This window comes from Medicago sativa, chromosome 5 (genome assembly GCF_051527215.1).
Source record: "Medicago sativa cultivar Bolivia chromosome 5, Bolivia_mono, whole genome shotgun sequence".
Classification (NCBI taxonomy): domain Eukaryota; kingdom Viridiplantae; phylum Streptophyta; class Magnoliopsida; order Fabales; family Fabaceae; genus Medicago; species Medicago sativa.
The window spans coordinates 66,268,893-66,290,019 of record NC_140753.1 but is presented as its reverse complement, the minus strand read 5'-3'; the positions used below and the strand labels follow the sequence as shown (position 1 = coordinate 66,290,019).

General features: G+C 33.1%; 2 protein-coding genes across 2 annotated transcripts; one reads left to right on the top strand and one right to left on the bottom strand.

Moving 5' to 3' along the window:
- The first annotated feature begins 1,404 nt into the window (after positions 1–1,404).
- LOC146924140 (uncharacterized) lies at positions 1,405–8,025 on the top strand. The gene is made up of 17 exons (XM_085709166.1): positions 1,405–1,723; positions 2,316–2,569; positions 3,216–3,293; positions 3,423–3,640; positions 4,106–4,198; positions 4,388–4,471; positions 4,927–5,037; positions 5,636–5,741; positions 5,827–5,889; positions 5,971–6,024; positions 6,210–6,267; positions 6,517–6,593; positions 6,848–6,915; positions 6,993–7,053; positions 7,142–7,201; positions 7,290–7,352; positions 7,638–8,025. Exons 2-17 carry the CDS (start codon positions 2,345–2,347, stop codon positions 7,758–7,760), a joined length of 1,542 nt encoding a protein of 513 aa, XP_085565292.1. The 5' UTR covers positions 1,405–1,723; positions 2,316–2,344; the 3' UTR covers positions 7,761–8,025.
- A 1,435-nt stretch (positions 8,026–9,460) lies between these two features.
- LOC146924139 (3beta,22alpha-dihydroxysteroid 3-dehydrogenase-like) lies at positions 9,461–20,854 on the bottom strand. Its single transcript, XM_085709165.1, has 8 exons — positions 20,080–20,854; positions 15,251–15,400; positions 14,816–15,061; positions 10,690–10,779; positions 10,489–10,567; positions 10,299–10,405; positions 9,803–9,933; positions 9,461–9,705 (listed from the first exon to the last, which is right to left on the bottom strand). Exons 1-8 carry the CDS (start codon positions 20,584–20,586, stop codon positions 9,597–9,599), a joined length of 1,419 nt encoding a protein of 472 aa, XP_085565291.1. The 5' UTR covers positions 20,587–20,854; the 3' UTR covers positions 9,461–9,596.
- Between the last annotated feature and the right edge of the window lie 273 nt (positions 20,855–21,127).

Below are 21,127 nucleotides of genomic sequence, written 5' to 3'. Positions count from 1 at the left end.
TTTTCATTATTTTCAATTTTTATTAATTTTCCCTTTTTTTTTAATTTTTTCAAAACAAAAAAAATGGAAAAAAAAGAACATGAATTAAAAAAAATAAAAAATAGGCTTAATAGCACTTTTGGCCCCCTATGTTTGCAAAAATTGCGATTTTGGCCCCTCACATAAGTGATGTGGGTGCCATGTCAGCGTGGACCAGGTCAAAATTGACCGTGGGGGCCAAAAGTGCAACGAAACCGAAACATAAGGGGCGGTTTTGTAGTTTTTAAACATAGGGGGCCAAAATCGCAACTTTTTCAAACATAGAGGGTCAAAAGTGCTATTAAGCCAAAATAAAATCATTCCTGACCTTCAAAAAGATTGTGTAGGGGGCTAAGTGGGTGTATAAAGAACATGACAGTCCATTCCTTATTTTTATAAATAATCCAAAGAATGTGATAAGTAATATTATCCAAAACATTCTTTAAAAAGTACTTGAGATTAATATTCGAATTCTTATTTTACGAGAAAGTGTGCATTTGTGTAAAAAAAACCGATAAATTATTTTCAAGAATTTTTTAATCATCCATGAAACAAATGTCCATTTATACACCTGCAAGAAAGCGAAGCAACACAATTCATTTTTTTTTTTTACAAAAACAAAACGATATTCATTCATTCAAATTGATAGAGTACATCAGATACAAACATCGCTAAAAACGTAAAGGGTGAATCTGCGAACAAACTCACAGCACCCAAGTTAATAGCATAAAACGGCAAAATGCCTACAAAAAATATGATAAAACCTAAGTCACCGAAATTCACATGCTTCTGGATCTGCAACGTTGACGACCAAATCATTTGTTAAATTTGTAATTGACTGATGCCGATCTTTCAATAGGAATTAAACGAACACCGCGACAAGACGCAAAATCAAACGCCGCACAAGACGACGAACAACACAACGCCGCACTTAGACGTCGAAATCACAAAAAAAACACAAAAGAAGAAACTTGATCTACGTGAAAACCACTTATTTAGATTGAAAGAAAAAAGAAAAAAGATGTAGAGGGATGATTCTAGGTCAAAAAATGACCTAAAACCACCCCATCTCGATGAACGAAGGGGAAAAAAAGTTTAAAGAGAAGTTGGAGTTTCTCTCACTAGAAAATTAGGGCCGACTTTATATTAATTCACAATAAGCAACACAATTCATGATTTTGGATAAGTAAACACATGGATTGATCGTTGGATCAATATCAATGGTCTAAATTTAATGATATATTTTGATTTTTTAAGTTAAAAACACCATCTTTAAATTATGAATCCTCTGATTTTGATTAAACGGTAAAGATGCACATGAATGCATGCAATCACATGGCTGTGACTGCAGAATATCCCACAATTCAAATAGCAAAAAGTGCGTCAATGCATACGTGTCGCTGATTCTTGTCCGCGTGGCACTGCGTTTCTTCCTCCCACACTCTCGCTTCTTTACTTTCATTTTACCACCAACGTTTACAAAATTTCATTGCAACTGCATTTGCATTTCACTTCTATTTAGCGCAATTTCAATTTCAATCTCACTTTGTCTATTTAAGGCAAAATGAGAACACGAAAACTGTTTCATTTCATTTTTCTCTCTCTCCATAACCGTTTTTCTCTCCTCTTCTTCTTTCATCTCATCGTTTTCGCTTTTCTTCTCAAATCTTCTCCGATTCTCGCTCTCATCACTTCGCTATCGCAGGTTCGTTTTCGTTTCTTAGCTTTCGTTTTCTTGTTCCTCAAGGTTTTCCGATTAAGCTGTTGATTCTAGTTTAATTTATCGTTTAAGCAAGCCATTTTTTCGTGCTTGATTTCTTACATTGTTATGCATTTGATTCAGCAAGAAATTTTGTTGTTGATTATTGTTGAATTATTCGTTTAAGTGATTTTTTCGTGATTAATTTGTTCTAGTTTTATACATTCAATTAAGCCATGAATAATTATAGGTCTGCATTGTACTAAAGAAAAAAAAGTATAGGTCTGTATGATTTACATGATGCGGTTTTAATTACAATTAGAATCACAGTTCTTCCGTATTTCGACTCAATGTATGCAGTACAGTGGTGTGTTCTTTAACATCTCTATGTAGATTTTGGACATATATTATATTGTGCTGGAGCGCTTCCTTTTGAGGAAGCTTTTATTGAGAATTAAGGAAATTGATCAATGTTACTGTATATCATCTAAAACTTAACTTTCATTAATGACTTGTTGTATTTACCAAATTCACTTTTAATTATTTCTGGAATATAATTATTTGTCGTTTTTGTTTTGTTGATGATGAAATCTAACAGGACCTAATCAGTTGCATTCATAATTTTCAATGGACGAAATCTCAGTGGAATCTCCTGGCAGCAAAAGTGCCAAAACTAAAACTGATACAAAAAAGCAGATCTTCTGTAACCGGCCACTGAATATGAGGAACGTTAATGCTGTGGGATTTGACATGGATTATACCTTGGCGCAATACAAGCCTGAAACTTTTGAATCCCTTACTTATAAACACACAGTTCGAAAGCTGGTTCATAATATGAAATATCCTGTTGAGGTTTGTCCGGTTAATCTTGTACTAATTCTACCATATTTAATTTTGTTTTTCCTCATGCTAGTGATGATAGAAACAGTGTTGTATTTATTTTTAGGTTTTATTAGCTCACTTTGTGTTCATTAACTCTTTCTCGAGATGAATTCTATTCTATAATTATATGAAAACCAAACAATTTCCCACTAGTATTCTATAAATCAAACAACTTCGTAATATTCTGTCATGAATAATGTCTGACGACAAACCATTTAAATTTATGTTCTATAGTTTTCCTTGGTGTCCTTTTGTTTAAAACTATATCAAATATCCTCCTCCCCAACACTCATACGGGTGTGCTCCATATATGTTCAATCACCCTTAGATGAGACGACTATATTTTTTTCCAATGGATGCTACCTGAACTGTCTTCCATAACTTTCATTTTGAATCAAACCTTTGCGCAATTATCCGTCAAAATTTGTATCTCTGCGACAATGACCTTGCTTGTTTGCTATTAATTTCCTAACAGTCCCATACACTAGAAAACATCAGCCTTTTTTTCCCATCCACCCTGCTTGAATATTGTTCAATTATGAAGGATTAAATTTGTTTGGCTTTACTAATCTTAAGCTGTGTAGTCTTTTGGCTAAATGAACTTTTTTCCCTGCAGCTACTGAATTGGAGTTTTAATCCAAGCTACATGGTTAGAGGTTTGGTTCTTGACAAAAAGAGAGGCAACATCTTGAAGGTCAAGACCAAACAAATGTTTTATACCTCTCCATAATTACTATGAAAATAAGATATAAGAAATTGCATAGAATTCTCTAATATCATTTTTTGCCTTTGTACTGATTGTTTTACCGCTTCATGTATTTAGATGGATTGCCACAAGTATGTGAAAATAGCTTACCATGGTTTTGAAGAATTGTCAAAAGACCGGAAAGTTGAGGCCTACGGAAAGTTTTTAGTATCTAATTCTTTTGATGAGCCAGAATATGCTCTAATTGACACACTCTTTTCACTTGCCGAAGCCTACTTATTTGCGCAACTGGTTGATTTTAGTGACAGAAATCCTGGAAGTCTACCGTCTGATGAGTAAGTCATGTAACTGCTTGCATGATTCTTCTTTTATCAAGTTTACATGCCTGCATCTTTAAAGATCAATTGCATACTAGGACAAAGGTATTTGTTATTTTTATTGCTTGGCAATAAAACTCAATCTTGGTTGACTTCTAAAAAAAGTATTATTATCAGTTATCATGTGTAGGCATAGGTGGGCTTCTTTATTTTTGAACATTAATGGAACACTAATAGTTTATAATGAATGTTGATTTCGACATCCCTCTAAGGCATTAGAGGTTATGGTTGCGTGCTGTTAAACTTGTTTGTTTCTGCAAGAGTACGGGACACTGAATAACCAGTGAATATTAGGAAGGTTAAATAAATGTGTATTGGGCAGTGGAAAAACCATTTTTTTCTTTTCAAATGTTTCAAATCATAGATGGTGTAAAGCAGAAATGACCGAGCATTTTAAGTATTGTTTATGAGCTGTCATTCCAGTTATGCTTGTCTCTACAAAGATGTTCGAAATGCAGTAGATATGTGCCACCGAGATGGAACCTTGAAGCAAAAGCTTGCAGAAGATCCCAAGAGGTATAGATGTAAAGTCACAGCTACTTCATAATGAAAAATGGACAAACAATTAGTGTTATTTAAATATTATGGTTAGTGCATACCACTGATTTTATGTTAAATTTATGTGGTAAAGTTTCATATATCTATGGATTTGTGATGAAATTATCTGACTTGTCATATTCTTTCCAAAATTTAAAATATAATTAGGTATATCCATGAAGACGAGTCAATAGTTCCCATGCTTAAAATGCTTAAAGAATCTGGACGAGCTACATTTTTGGTGACAAACAGGTAGTGATGATTTCTCTAAAGAAGAACAGTATAAAAATAAATTACAGCATGTTCTTTACTGTCATTTCTATGTGGCAAGTCCACACTGTCATTTCTCTAAAATCATTCATGTTCTTTATTGAACAAGCTTTTGGAATAGTAGGTTCTTGACATAGTATCTAAGCCTCCATGTCTTCTAAATTAAAAGTTTAATTACAGCACAAGGTACTGCATGCTTCAACCTAAAAGTAGAGATTAATGTTACAAATCATTCACGTGCCTTCACCCAACAGTTTAAGCTTTTGCAAAAGCCAGTTCATGATAAGGAAATTTGCATTGAAAATTTTGTTTGCAGTTTATTATGCATTGATCTTATTGACCTGATCAAAGATATAATTAAAAAACAATTGTATTATGGTTTCTTTCGCTACAAACAATTATCTAAAATTTTTAAGATTCCTCTCTATTTTTTACAGTTTATGGGACTATACAAGCGTTGTCATGAATTTCATCTGTGGATCCGGTGGGGTGAATGACAGTACTAATTTTGACTGGCTTGAATACTTTGATGTTGTCATCACTGGCAGGTTATCGTTCTTATCTGAAAATCTGCAACTACAGCTGATTTTTTTTTTTTTTTGTTATCACTCTGATTAAAGTAACTTTTCATGTAGCACTATTAAAGTGTGCCCTATGTTTTCCTTGATGCTCAAGCACTATTATTACAAGCAACTAGGAGGTCTTGCAATCACTTAGTTGGGTCATTTTACTGTTCAGTAAATGGTTTCTGCAGTGTCTTTTATCCCAAACACACAACATGTTTATATTGTAATTTTCGTTGTGTCATGTACTATCAGTTTTATATTGTGTAATTCTCATGATGTCATGTAGTGCTTCAGTCAGTTTTTTTTTTTTTTAACAAGCCAAAATGAAATACACACACACACCACGGAAACGGTTCCCCCTAGCACAAGATGTGCAAGAGGAACTCAAGAGTTTTACAACAAAACACTAAGCTTCAGTCGGTTTATGCATTTATCAGAAACTACAAAACATAATTTGGTGCAATTTGACTCGGTTCTTGTGCTGGAATGTTAAATTTTTGGGTTTTATGTGGAATGAAGTCAAGTAAATTATAGATTTCCTTGCTGACCTGATCAACTTTACCAACTATCATTCATGCAGTGCAAAGCCAAATTTTTTTCAGGAGGATAATCATGCTAACCTGTTTGAGGTTGAGCCTGAGAGTGGAGTGCTCCGTAATACGAATAATGGCTCTCCTCTGCCTCAGGTCACAACAGCACATCAAATACTTGTATTAATTTCTTCAGTGATCATGCTCTGAAATTTGTCTTCTTTTGCGCGTCTTCTTAAAGGTAGGTAATTTCGCAGCAAGGATATCAACAAAAGATAAGAACAATGCTCATAAGGTTTTCCAGGTATATTAATATTTACTTGTAGGTCATTTGATTAAATTTATACCTCAATATTTTTTACTATATATAGTGATTCCATTTTAGGGAGGCAATGTCAGTCATCTGTATCCTCTACTTAAAATAGAAACGAGTTCACAGGTATTCATTTTCTTTTATGAAAATATATATTGGTTGCTTATATAAATGGCAGTAATTTTTATCGTGAATTGTGTTCCTGATTTAAAGAGCATATTACTTCTGTAGGAAACATGGTAGGTGCCATTTTATGAATTCTAAGTTGCGACATTTACAGAAGCTTTCTGTGAAACTGGTAATACTTGCAGATACTATATGTTGGGGATCATATCTATGGAGATATACTGAGCAGCAAAAAAACTCTTGGTATATTAGTCCTTAAGACTCTTCTATTATATAGATTAGATTTTTTCATCATTTGGGCATTATCTTTGGTTCCTAATAATAAGATGAAAGAGATATAGACTACTAGAAAAGTAATATAAAAGTAAGGCATTGGTCGAAGCTCAAATACTTTCTGCAGAAACCCGAACTTCCTTTATTTTAAAACCGTGTATATTTATTGTTTCTTCAAATGATTTGAACTTGATTATTGTTCAATATGTTCATGAGCAGGTTGGAGAACCATGTTGGTTATCCCAGAACTTGAGAAGGAGGTTCAACTCCTCTGGGAATTGAGGGATGATCGTAAGGTGCTTATTAGTTTTATCATTTTTATTTTTTTATTTTTTTATCAATAAAATAGTGTGGCATTTTAAAAATGTAAAATGAAACCATAGAGTATAGCCTATTAGCCTTAATTCACACACAAAAAATATCACACTGTCTTCCAACAATTTTAATTATGTTTTCTTTTGCAATTTGCCAGACTCAGTTAACTCCACCCAACAAGCTAAGTAGACATTTTGGGTGATAATAATTTTTATGTAAGTTGTCTTGTTTGCAGAAATTTAGATCCCTGAGGAACGATCGTGATGACATTGAGAAAGAAATGCATTTGAATCAGTCTCTCAAGTAAGTGTAAATCCGGATGTTGTTAGTGATGTCTTACTATCTGATTGCATTCTTAGCAGTAGTCTACAATTTTCCAGATCAGCTAGTCCGGATGATGATACCAAGCAGAAGTTCAGTTCAAAAATTCAGCAATTGGAGGTTAGGTCTTTTAGGTTCATTCTCTGTTTCTCTCATTTTATATGCATAGTGGCACTTGTTTTTAAGTAGCTAATAGTTATTTTAACAGAATGAAAGAGAGAAAGTGAGATCAGATCATCAAGAAGCCCTAAGAAAACTACACCAAGAGGTAGAAAACCTGTAACCTTTTCAATCACTAGTTCTCGTTCTACTCGACAGAGTACTCACATTATATTATTTAAAATAAACCATTGCAGTTTCACGAGACATGGGGACAACTGATGAAAACTGGTTATCAGAACTCGCGCTTTGCTCATCAGGTAATAACCAACATTCTTTGGTACTGCACACCATTATTATTGCTGTTTATTTTCAAGCTTGTATAGACATTCCATTAGGAGATTGTACTAATGTCAAATAGGATACCAACCATTGCTAAATTGTGCCTCAAAGTGTGAGTATGCTTGTATATTACATCATTTTTTTCCATTTAGAAACTTCTAAAATGAATGAATATTATTCTGTCCAGATCATAATAAGTAAATAAAATTGACATCACTGAATTGTCATTAAGTTAATGAAATTGTGTTATGCGCATGATGCAGGTTAAGAGATTTGCCTGCCTTTATACAAGCCAAGTATCTAACTTGGGCTCGTTCTCTCCGGAAAAATACTATACACCCAGTGAAGATTTAATGCAACATGAATATAGCAGTTTTGAAAGCTGAGCTCTGCAACTGTCTGTCTGGTTTTACGCCCCCTTGACTCTCCATATCTGTTGTTAGTGAAGTCAGTACATGAGAATTTGAACTCTATTATGAGGGTAAAAAGTTGATGCATATTAGATTTTAGTTTTTTGGATACTTCACTTGAATGTCAGTAATAAAAACTGCATTTACAGACTTTATTCGGTTTTGTCATCTTTGGGTACTATGTTGATACTACTTGAATGTCAATGATACTGATTGTGCTAACCGAGTTTACTTGGTTTTATCCTTTGCATTTGTTAAGGCAGTATGTTAGTAATTTTAACACATGGTGAGACATTCTGTATGACTCGTGTGATGAAGAAATAATTACTTCCTTTTATCGATCTTGAATGTCACGTAGAGGAAGTTCAATTTTAATGTCCAATGCTATTATGTAATTAATATTGTAATGTTGTTCCTCTAATTGGTTTTTCAAGTGGATTTTCGCTAATACCATTTTAATATGGTTAAATATTTACTTGATTTGACTGAATAGTGAAACTTTCAAGTAATGCAATCACCTGTTAATTGATTTTGTCATGCTTAGGTTCAGACTCTTAGTTATGTAAATGTAAATCTTTCTACACGTGAGGTTTATGGGATAGGATCATGGAAGAGACTGAACAATGAGTACACCAAATTGATTTTGTCGGTCTTAGTTTCAGTTATGTTGTGTAAATCCTATGTATGAGGATTATGGGATAGGATCGTGGAAGAGATTGGACAATGAGCACACATATTTGCGCCGACATGTTTAACGGAAACTATACTAGTATTGACTACACATAACTGAAGCCAAATCATGAGTTGGGGTCATCTTCATTTTTCAAAAGGATCGGAGATTTGGAAAAAAGAAAGACACGAATTGTAGACAAGGGGAATAGTACTATAGAAATAGTAGTTTTAGCTAGAACAATGGAAATATATTTACCAAAAGACAACGTTTACTTATGTTTATATTATGAAAAATGCTAGATAACACCAATCTCAATTTCACGAAAGCATCCCGACCTTTGTTCCACTCAAGCCACGTTTTGTTGACTACCACTTTTTTGCAAGACTTCCCGTGAATTCTTACTAGAAGCAATTTTTAATTGGTTGGTTGGTTCTTACGTCGGGATGCTTTCGCTATAATTCCCTTCGATGTGTTTAGCAATGATGTTATATTATTATATACGATCAAAATGAATTCGTTAGTTAATTATATTGAAAGATGTATTATCCAAAAAAAAAAAACAATTAAGGGGCAATGCATCATGTCGCAATAGTAAAAAAGAAATTTAGTTTTAGATATCGTATTTAAATGATTAATTGGCAATTGCTAGAATAAGAAGTCCCTTTTGTGTGGGTTGCAAGCAAGCCTTGCAGTGGCGCTTATGAGTACATGTTGTGAAGAAAAGACGAAATTATTTCTGTTTTCCACATTCGAGGTCAAAGCGTGTAAAGGCTGGATGCTTTGTTTATCCATGATAATGGATAGTGTTAAAAGTTGACTATGATTTGTTACTAGTTCTCGTGTAATGTTGCTTTGAGCCAAGTATTACAGGGGGGTTATGTTGTTTTAGAAATGTAAAGAGTGGGGAAAGTTGATGCATTTCTCACTTTTTAGTTTGTCTAGTGAAAGCACCAAATATGAATTGGTGGTTTTTCCTTTTATTTCTTCTAATAAGGATTTAGTATGATATTATATATTATATTTTCATTTCCAAGTGATTTAACAAGACATCTTATCTTATAACCATACAAGGAAAATATAACATATGAACTGCTAAACTATTAGATATAACTGTATTATTACTTTTACTGGCACTTTAATTAATTACATAATTTGGATTCCACTCTACGCTTCACTATGATAGGGAACCTCTTCTGCGTCCTAGTGGTTGGGAAAAACACCAATTTATCTTCTTCTGCTGGAGACCAACTGAGGCATACAATTGAAACAAAATGTTATACAAGAAGGGCCGCTTGTACTTCATAACAAAGATGAGAATGTGAAAAATGTTTTGGTTGTATTGTACCTGTAACGAGTTACAATGCGATGAAGAAACACTGAGAGCACAACTCTGGCTAGCTCATAACCGGGACACAGCCGCGGCCCTCCACCAAACGGTGTATATACATTTGCAGGGCTTGTTGCTTCTGATTTCCTCTGCAATTTTCATTATAAGTAAGTAATTGACACAACAATATAAGGGCGCGATCACAGTTTCTATGAAAGTATGGCATCTCTTGATATTTTTTATGTCTACGATTAGTATTGTATTGACCGCAACCTTCCATTTAGGCCAACTGTTGCCACGGCCAAGATTTAAAACCTTTGGTGTGATTAGAGGAAAGATTTGTTAGAGATTCAGCTATAAGGTATAAAGCCTCATTTTGGTTAATGAGTTATGTGAGTACAAATAGTAAAATACTTTTTCGTGGTTTTTTCTGCATAAATAGCTCTTCTTCTGTGTGCAATTGCAGAGACTAATGTCTCATCACCTATAAAGATAAAATGAGAGAGTGAGCTACCTGCCATCTCCATGGATTGAAGGTGCGCGCATCTTTGAAATGATCAGGGTTTAGATGTACTGCACGAAATGATGCAAAGACTTTCCACCCCTTTGGAATAGTGTAGCCTATATTACAAGTCAAAAATTAAAATTCAAAATATATGTTTCGATTTAAAATTATGTTTTGTCCATGATAATATATACTATACCTTTGATATTGATGTCTGTCATTGCTCTCCTAAATATCCCACTAATTATGTTTGCCATCCTTAAAGTCTCATTCACAACCTACATAGAACAAACAAGGACAAGATTATTAATATAAGAAGATAATATGTTGTGCTTTTTTTTGTATCTGAAACGGGTTTTACTTTTGATGTTTTGAATCAGCAGAATATTAATGATCTTACACATTGAGTAAATGCCATTGACTTGTAATCTGTCCACTCCAATGGTACGTCTTGGCAACTTTTCTTTGCTCTGATTTGGTCATGCTCTTCCTGCCAAAACAAAACATAAACCCAAGTCTCTTATCAAACTCCCTAGTTATAAGATCTTAGGATTATAAATATAATTGACCACACTGCAATTATCAATTCTTAATTACACCAAAATTATTTTATTGATGCTACTCCCTCCGTCCCTATATGTAACCACCCCTTCCCCCTAATAAAAGGGTGTTTACATATAGGGACGGAGGGAGTATATCACAAGGTTTTAAATAGTGTTTGTGGGGCAGCATCAAGGAATTCGCAACTTCAGCTATCACGGATGATGCATACGGATTACGGTCGTCGCAATGTGAATTGATCACGATAATAAACACTATCGTTGCCGTTTTGTCGCGGCCGTTTTCACAAACTTTTTTAAAACCTTACTACTTGTATATCATAATCTTTGATTGCAATTGCATCATTAGGTCAACGAAATGGTTCTTGAAATGAGTAAAGCACGATTTCTCATGGCACAGCAGGGAAGGGACCCTATACATAAATCTTCTGCTGCAACAAAACAAAACTAGTTCTCCAAAAGAGGGCAGGCACAAACCAAGTCTTTACAAAATAACACAGAAGTCCTTTCATCAGTTCTGGTAATTTTTCTGAGTTTTAAATTACTGACACCATAGTTACTAAGCATGCAGTTCAAGCCGGTCCACAAATATGACTTTCTAGAGCGACTCTTTATTAATGTGTAGTTCTTTTTTTTTTAATCTATTAGATTTTTTTTTCTATTTTATGTCAAAAATTTAGATGAGTTGAACTAACGCTGACATTGGAAGACTTTAAGTCAAGGAATTCACGAATTCAGCCATTCGAATAGCGCTGATATTAGAAGTTGAACTAACGCTTTTGCGAGTTATAGACCAACTCTTTCCGAAGTGAACAAACATTCTTTGACATGTCTTCAATTTTTGGGAGAAACAGTATCTTCATAATTTGAGCAGAATATAAATAAAATAAGTTTGAAAGTTATTTTAATTAAAAATATAATTTGAAAAGGTCGATAAATTTGGTCTTACCTAAAATTTATTAATTATTCAAGTTTAATCATTTAATTTCAAATACGTATATTTTATTAATATTGTAAATATTTTTAAATTTAAGGAAATGCTAACAAATATCCTGAAAACAACATTGTTTAAGCGATCAAATGAATAAATTAAAGGTCTTGTTTAAGTAATAAAAAGTTGTGTAATTACTACTTTTATTTATGTTATTTGACTTTTATTTTCATGACAAACTTTTTAGGATCTTTGCTAACTCTAACCTAAGGGTGCATGTTTAGAACCTAAAAATAATAATTTTGCCTTGAAAAAATTTATTTTAACTTTTAAAAAATTGAATATATGATGTTTAGAAAAATATTTTCTCTATTAAGGACACATTTAGCATTTGTCAATTTATTTCTATACATTTCTTAAATAATATCCTAGAATACTTGTTAGCATTACTTTTAAATTTATAATTTAATTTTTATTCAGGTAGCTTTTATTTTTCTTGAAAGGATAATAAGGTTAACTCCAGACTTAGGGGGATGTATTGGATTAGGATTCTAAGGGATTTTAAAAGACTTTTTAATTATGAAAAAGTCTTGTGGTATTCAATCAAGACTCTTTGCAATTTAAAAAAAGTCTTGTCGTATTCAATCAAGATTCTTTGTCATTTTAAAAAAGTCTTGAGGTATTCAATCAAGATTTTTCATCACTTAAAAAAAGTCTCATGGTATTCAAAATCATTCAAATTTCAAAGGATTGTTTAATAAATTAGATTTTGATGGATTTTGTGAGATTGTCTAGTGAAATTTTAACAAAAAAAGTCTTTCATGAAGACATAAGATTTCTTGGGATTGTTTTTCTTTAAAAGTTTTTACTATCTCTTTCTTTTCCCTTCTTCCTTCTCTCTTCTCCCTTCCCTCTCTCCTCTCTTTTCTCCTTCCTCTCTCTCTCCCTTCTCTCTTCATCTCTCTCTCTATCTCTCTCTCTCTCTCTCTCTCTCTCTTCTCCCTCTATCTCCTCTCTTTTCCCCCTTCTCTCCCTCCTCTCTTCCCCCTCTCTCTATCTCTCATAAAAATAAAATAAAAAATAAGAGTATCTATTCAAAATATTATGATAGAGAGTGTGTTGTAATCATTTCTTTTCAATGAGTCCTTAAAATTCATAAAATCTTTTGAAATCTTATAAATCCTTTAAAATTTTATGATGTAAATCCATTGAAATCCAAATTGAAAATTCTGATTGTCTTTTAAAATCATGAAAGTCATTAAAATCCTACAAAATCTTTTAAAATCTTTGAGACTTTTTTAAGCAAAAATTGTCCTTCAAAATCTTAATCCAATACACCCCTCTTACTTCAATATTGATGGTAAAATACTCTATTATTCTAATGGAAAATGTTAATTAGTGCCCCCGGGGCACTAGTTAAGGAATTACTATAAAAGGAAATGTTTTCTCAAAAATTGTGTATTTTACTTTTTGAAACTTGAAAAGTGTTACTTTTATTGTTGACTTTGTTTTTCCTTTCCGTTTTTAGCTGCTTAACTAGTGCCCCAGGGACGCTGGTAACAAGACCCTTATTTAATCTATCCCCAAACACCTACCCACATAATCCTCTTTGATGGTTGCTCTGTCCAAGCCAATGCATGAGTTTCAAATTTTCAACTGTATTCATTCACTGCAGTGTAAAGTTTTAGGGGACAGCCTTTAACTCCAAGTTTCAATATTACCGATTCAAAACTGTTTTAAGTATCAAACATGCACAAACCAACAAAACAAGCCATCAAATCTCTTTCCCCTTTTGTCTTTCACCTCGTCTCACTATCACAGTAAAAAATAAACATGTGTCTAATTTTATTTTATAAAAAAAAATGTAAACAAGTTCCTTTAGCATTGTTTAAACTTTAAAAAAATGAAAAGAATTAACTTTTTTATAGAAAATTATGTACTCCCTCCGTTTCTTTTTATAAGCAAATTTTACTTTTTAGATTCATTCAATTAATGATGTATGTGGTTCATAATATGGACCACATACATCATTAATTGAATGAATCTAAAAAGTAAAATTTGCTTATAAAAAGAAACGGAGGGAGTATTTATCAGTAGTTTATGAGCAAGTGGTTTATCTTATATTTCTAAGATTTTTTTTTTTTTTGGATAGTTCATCTTATTTCCTTTTGATAGAATTAAAAATTATGTGAGTTGTGCATGTTCATAGTAAGATCAAGCTTGAAAGATTAGATAGCACATAGAGAGCATGGTCCATCCTTTTAATTGAAGTTCTGCAATTGGATGGTGGGATTAGATATATCGAATTATCAATCCTTAGATTGAATACTGAGTTTAAAAAAAGAAAAAGATTAGATAGCACCGACAAAGATACTTATAGTATGTGTTTTATTTTTCTCAAGAAAATTTTAGTGGATCCATGCCTTGAGAGGTGTGAGTAAAATCTTTATCGGTTGAACTAAAATTCTAATTTTCTTTATCGGTTGAACTAAAATTCTAATTTTGTTATGATAGGCGTGAACTAAGTAATTAGTCTCAAGTGGTTAATGAACTCTTTTTTTCTGAGAATCAGATGGTTACACCAAAAGTGAACCTGAGATCGATTCTTGGATGGTTTTACTTACCTTCCAACCAAATTTTAAATTATTAAGGTCCTTTCTTCCTGAAATCGTAGGGTTAAGAAAAACTGAAATAAAAATTAGTCCAATAATATAGCTATAGGGTGGGTGAAGTGGCGAGGAACAGATAACGAAAATGAGGTTTCAAAGGAAACCACACCACATGAACGATGGGGATGGACATGGACACGGTGGTGGGGTAATTCTACAAGCATGGACCTATATCTATATATGGTCCACTACCCTAGCTAAATAATACTACTACAAAAACAAATGTGATGTATTAGTTTGAACAAAAAAATATGAACCGACAATATACCATTTTTTTTTTCTTTGCACAATTACCTAATTAGATACCGTTACATAAATATTTGTTGAGATATTTTACGAATGTTATCTTTGAATTCTTAAATTTACCTTGAGTTGTGCCAATGCTAGAGGATGTTCGGTGAGAAACTTGATCGCGAATGTCATTATGGTAGAAGTGGTTTCATAGCCGGCGACGAGCAATGCCAACATGAAATCGACTATTTGTTGGTCGGAAAAGTGGTCTCCGGAGGCCAACAATGCACCTAGCATGTCAGTTTTTGTCTCCCCCATTACACATTCTTTTCTTCTTTGCCTCACAATCAATGTTAATTCCTCTGCCACCTTCGTTCTTGCCTACATAATTGAACATATTGATATTCTACATCGATGATAAATAATGTCTCTAGTAGTTACAACCTGAGCTGCACTTACCGACTTAATAAATGTCTACCTTAAACTTTGGTAATAAGTTCCATAATAGAAATTCTACATAGATGATGGAAAAAACAAGTATGATGGAAAAAACAAGTGCACGTGTGTTACCTTGATTGCTCTGCGGTAGGTACTAGAGAGGAGTGGTAAGGGAAGGGTGAAAAATCCTTCAATCACGAGAACGTACTCTTTCCTTAGAGTCTCAGTCCATTCACCTGGATCAAAACTCATCAGCTGCTTCACTGTCAACTCAAACGTTATCTGCAAGTAACCAAACAAAAACAACAATATGGTAAAAACAAATAACTCTAATATCAACATCATCACAACCCTTGTCAATTCAAATTTGGGAACGTGAGTGGGACAAAAAAACAGTAGTATATCATGAAAGGGATTCTTTTACATTTTTAGGATGAGGGTAATAAGAATTTGTCATCGTATTAAAAAATATGTATTCACTATTGCCATAAATACAAAGTAAGAAGATATTGACTTGAGAGTCCTATGTCAACCCAAGCTTATTAGTGCATCTTGCACGGACTTGTTGGTTAATAATATTTGCCGATTCAAAAAAAAAAAAAAAAGTCTTATGTCAACTTTTTTACTTTTACAAAGAGTGGTGTATAATCTAATACACCCTCCGGTCACTAATATAAGCAAAAATCCACTTTTTAGATGCATTCAATTAATGATGTATGTAGTCTTTATTATATGTCATATACATCATTAATTGAATGTGTCTAAAAAGTAGATTTTTGCTTATATTAGTGACCGGATGGTGTATAATCTAATCAATAACATGTCGCACACAGCACAAATTCATCTTACATGTGCATGCTATATACCCTATAGTTTATACAATTTATATAGGGAATGATTATATTCTTTGTAGCCATAAACAATTCAGCTAATGTAGGACCTCGTATATGCATAGAGTTAGACACACTGTACTAAGGCATGGAATCTGAGTCACAACAATTGAACACCGGTTTCATTATACCATCACACACATAAATCTAATCACATGTTAACATAATAATTAGTTCATAAATTAATTAAAACATGATTAGTACGAATCAATCCAGAATTAGCTAAAGAGGGAACCAAGATCCTTTCCATTTCTCAAATAAATGGAGGATTCCATAGTAGTCTCAAGTTTATCTTTAAAAACTCTAATCATCAAACTTTATCTTTAATTTATGTAGGACTTAGATTTTCCAATATATTTGGTGAGACACGCAAAACTTTAATGTCTCTTTCATTTATAAAAATAAGAAGACATGAAATTTTAACTAATTGAATAGTTTATAAAAAAAAATAAAAAAATAAAAGAAACTATTGAATGAAGCAAACAAAATCCAAATAAATTTGTGAGGTGCAGAAAACCGGTCCACCACCTCACCTCTTGCGCCCCCTACCCACCAATTTTGTGCTATATATGATATTCATATGATAATGGCCAGTGAAAAAATATCTATATAGAGAAATTATGTTAGAGTTTTACTTTAAATTATAAAAAATTCTGAATTCTTCAAATTTTAATATTTTCTTTCTCATGTATTAATTAATATATAAAATAATAATTTTAAATTACAGAGTCTAACTCAAATAGTTAATAGTTGGTGTGTGGTGTGTACGACTGTTCTAAACTTTACAATATTTTGAGATCTTTTGTAAAAATAAAAAAAAACTATAAATATCTAAAAAAAAAAATTGAAAATGATTTTGCAAAACTCATTCAAAGTTGTGTATTCAATACATTAAAATATGAAAAAAGTTTTTTTTTGACCTAAATTTCTTTTTGGCTTTGTTAACACGTGCTCCATGGGCACCTGTTAGCATAAGCCTTAGAAAAAATACTCCCTCCGTTTCAAAATGAGTGTCGCTTTAGCCAAAAAAATTTGTTTCAAAATGAATGTCACTTTCAGTTTCCAATGCAATAATAACTTTTTCTTTTCAATTGTACCCTCCAATTAATACTCAGCACACTACTTCCAAAGTATTACTTTTAAAACTAACCAATAGTTAATAAGGATAATTTGGTAAAATAATCATTCTCTTTCTTTTAATCATTGCATTTCTTAATATGTGTGTAAACACCTAAAACGACACTCATTTTGAAAAGGAGGGAGTATGAAATAAAACATGAGATGTCTTTATTACCAACCATAAGGTTTTATAAGTCGCAATCGCACGTGTTGTTGAATCTTTGAGATTGCAAATAAATAATAATTGTAGCTAAACATTGTTGTTGATGTGATAGTAATTGCAATGGTAATAAAATGCCACGACTACAATTATAAAAAAGAAATTTAAAAGAATAGTGATAGCTTTCTTAAATAAATAAAAAAAATAAGAAAAGTGCCACTAAAATCTGGTGAAATTTATATCAATTTTATAACTTACATGAGTTTTGTTAACATGAGAGTGAGTTTGAGCTAAAAAAAAAATTGTTTGAAGAGTTTACATGAACAACTCTTCATAACATCTCTAAGATAGTTTATCCGCGTGAACTTAACTCAGTTGGTAAAAACAATGCATAATATATGTAAGGTTTTGGTTTCAAACCCCAGACAAAAAAAAAATCTTTAAGATAACTTATAAAAATAAGTATGTATCATTCATATAAAAATAGTTTGAATTCTTTTTTAGGGAAGTTTGAATTTATTTTGACTTTTTCTATAAAATCTTTTATATGTGCAAACACTTAGTAGAGAATAGTTTTATTTAGGGGGAAATAGTCACTTTAGTCCCTGAATGGGAAGCGATTCGTCAATTTAGTCCCTGAATGCAGAGAAACTTCAAAATAGTCCCTGAATGTAAACTCTGTTAGTCAATTTCGTCCCTGACGTTAAATAGGTCTGTTAACGATGACGTGGCGGCTGATGTGGCAATATGATAACTGCCACGTAAGATTGGGGAATTAGTCACTTTAGTCCCTGAATCGGAAGAGATTCGTCACTTTAGTCCCTGAATGCAGATAAATTGCAAAATAGTCCCTGAATGTAGACTTTGTTAGTCAATTTAATCCCTGAATGCAAACTTCGTTAGTCAATTTAGTCCCTGAATGTAGACTCCGTTAGTCACTTTAGTCCCTGAAATTGACCATGTAGGGACTGTTTTACAATTTATCTGCATTCAGGGACTAAAGTGACGACTCTCTTCCGATTCAGGGACTAAAGTGACTAATTCCCCATTTTTTAGTATTGATCCTAAGATTGATAATGTATGCAACAATACTTGTGAGGGGTTTAACTCAAGTATTTTGAAATACCGAGCGAAACCGATTGTGACTTTATTAGAGGAGATAAGGTCATACATAATGAGAACTATGAAATCAAACCGATTGAAGTTGGCCAACATAAGTGGACCTCTATGTCCAATGCAACAATCTAAGCTGAAAAAGCTGAAGATTCAAAGCAACAAATGGGGAATTAGTCACTTTAGTCCCTGAATGGGAGAGGAATCGTCACTTTAGTCCATGAATGAAGAGTAATTGCAAAACAGTCACTGCATGGTCAATTTCAGGGACTAAAGTGACTAACAGAGTCTACATTCAGGGACTAAATTGACTAATGAAGTTTGCATTCAGGGACTAAATTGACTAACAAAGTCTACATTCAGGGACTATTTTGCAATTTATCTGCATTCAGGGACTAAAGTGACGAATATCTTCCGATTCAGGGACTAAAGTGACTACGTTTTGCCACGTGTTTACGTTTTGCCAAGTCACAATCTTACGTGGCAGTTATCATATCGCCACATCAGCCGCCACGTCATCGTTAACAGACCTATTTAACGTCAGGGACGAAATTGACTAACAGAGTTTACATTCAGGGACTATTTTGAAGTTTCTCTGCATTCAGGGACTAAATTGACGAATCGCTTCCCATTCAGGGACTAAAGTGACTATTTCCCCTTTTATTTAGGGATGTCAATGGGTAGGGTACAATAGTACCCTTCCCCATACCCGCGTTTGTAAAAAATGCCCGTACCCGAGCCCGTATCCTCGTGGGTAACAACTTTAGTGCCCTTCCCCATACCTTATGGGCACCTAAGTGCCCATACCCGTACCCATTACCCGCACTTTAATTATAAAAAAACAATAAAAAAACATCACAATTGAAATAAAACTATGATCCAATATTTTTAAAACCAACTCGTAAAATAGTAGAAATCGTAGTATTTACCCAAATAAAAAAACATTCAAAATGTTCCCTCGAAAAATAAAATAAAAACATTCAAAATACATATAAAAAAGTGCATGCTAAAACAAACATCATATTGATTTAAATCATAAATTTGTAGCTCCAGAGCTTATGAAGGTAAGGATGAAACGATTACCGTATTAGTTTTTAGGTTTAAGTTTATGCTTAAATGTCTAAATAAATTAAATAATTGGACACCAAAAATAAATAAAATATTTATTATACTATATAAATATGCATATGCGGGTTGCGGGGCTGGGTAGTATAGTGCCCTTACCCGCACCCATACCCATCTAAATTTGCAGGTAAATACCCGGACCCAAGCCCATACCTATAAAAGCGGGGTTTTATCCTACCCATTGCAGGTATTTTTTGCGGGTGCCCATCGGGCCTGGGTCCAATTGTCATCCCTAGTTTTATTACCACTAGTATAAAATAAGAGAAATGATATTTTGACAACCATTTTTTGACAACTTTTGGACAACTTTCTCTCTCATACTCACATGATGTTGTTATCCTCTCTCTTCCTTTTTCTCTCTCCATTGTTTTTGACCAATAAGAAGTGAGAAAAACAAGGTTGTCAACAAAGTTGTCATCAAATGGATGTCAAAATATCATTTCTCATAGAATAAACACTTGTACAATAATCACTTAAATTCTATTGCAACAGCACCAAATTATAATATAAAAATATTTTCTAAAAATCATAGTAAAAAAAATCAAGTAGCTAACCTTCTTGGCTTCCTCCATGAGTAAAACCCGGTCGGACCAAGAATCCAAATTAAGCCGAATGAGCCGATCAATATCAAGAAGAAGATGATCCTTAATAATTGAGGAGTTAGCAAAACTCATAGTAAGTGAATGCATTCTTTTATGAAGGGAACCTTTCATAAGAAGCAAAGAGTGTTTTCCCAAAAGGTTCGATATTGAACCGGGGTAACTACATTCAAAAAGTTTCCCTTCATTCATTAAAATAAACCGGTTCGTTTCCGGGTCAGCTGAAAAAACAGTTGGTTCACCGAAAACGTGAGTAGTGAAGATTGAACCGTACCGGTTCACTCGCTGGTCTATGAATGGTTCTGGGTTGTCGGTTTTGTAGGCTGATATTAGTTGCATAGTTTCCCCTACAAAGGGTAGTCCGAGACTCCCCGGCGGGAGTTTGTATCGCCGCCGGTGAGTTCTCCGGTGAATGAGAAAAAAGATGGTGAAGATGATAACAAAAAAGAGTATAGTTGCCATGAGAAAGTTGTAGTAACTTTGTTTTGAAGAAGTTGTAGTAACTTGTGTTGTACTATATGTGAAGGTTATGTTGGTATATATAAATATGATAAAAAAAAATAATATATATATATATATATATATATATATAGAGAGAGAGAGAGAGAGGGTTTAGTAGAGAGGTGATGGTTTCGAGGAAAGGGAATTAATGGAGGGGGAGAAGTGAGGGAGCACACGGGGGGTATTGTGAGAGAATCTAAAAGGGAAGAAGGATATGTAAGAAGAAATTAATATGTTGGATATTTTGGTATATATATTCTGACACAATTCTTAGCTCTGTTTTATTTAACTTGGATTTGCACTTTGATATTTTACTATGGATGGTAAAAAAGTTAGTACACTGCTAGTGATCGATTTAATGGTGGGGAAAATATTTAAGAAGAATAACACCATCCATCACATAGTGGCGCCAAGAATTTTACAGAGTTTAAGCAAAAGGCTTAAATATGTCTTTAGTCCCTGCACTTTCATCAGATTTTAGCATTGGTCCTTGCATTTTTTT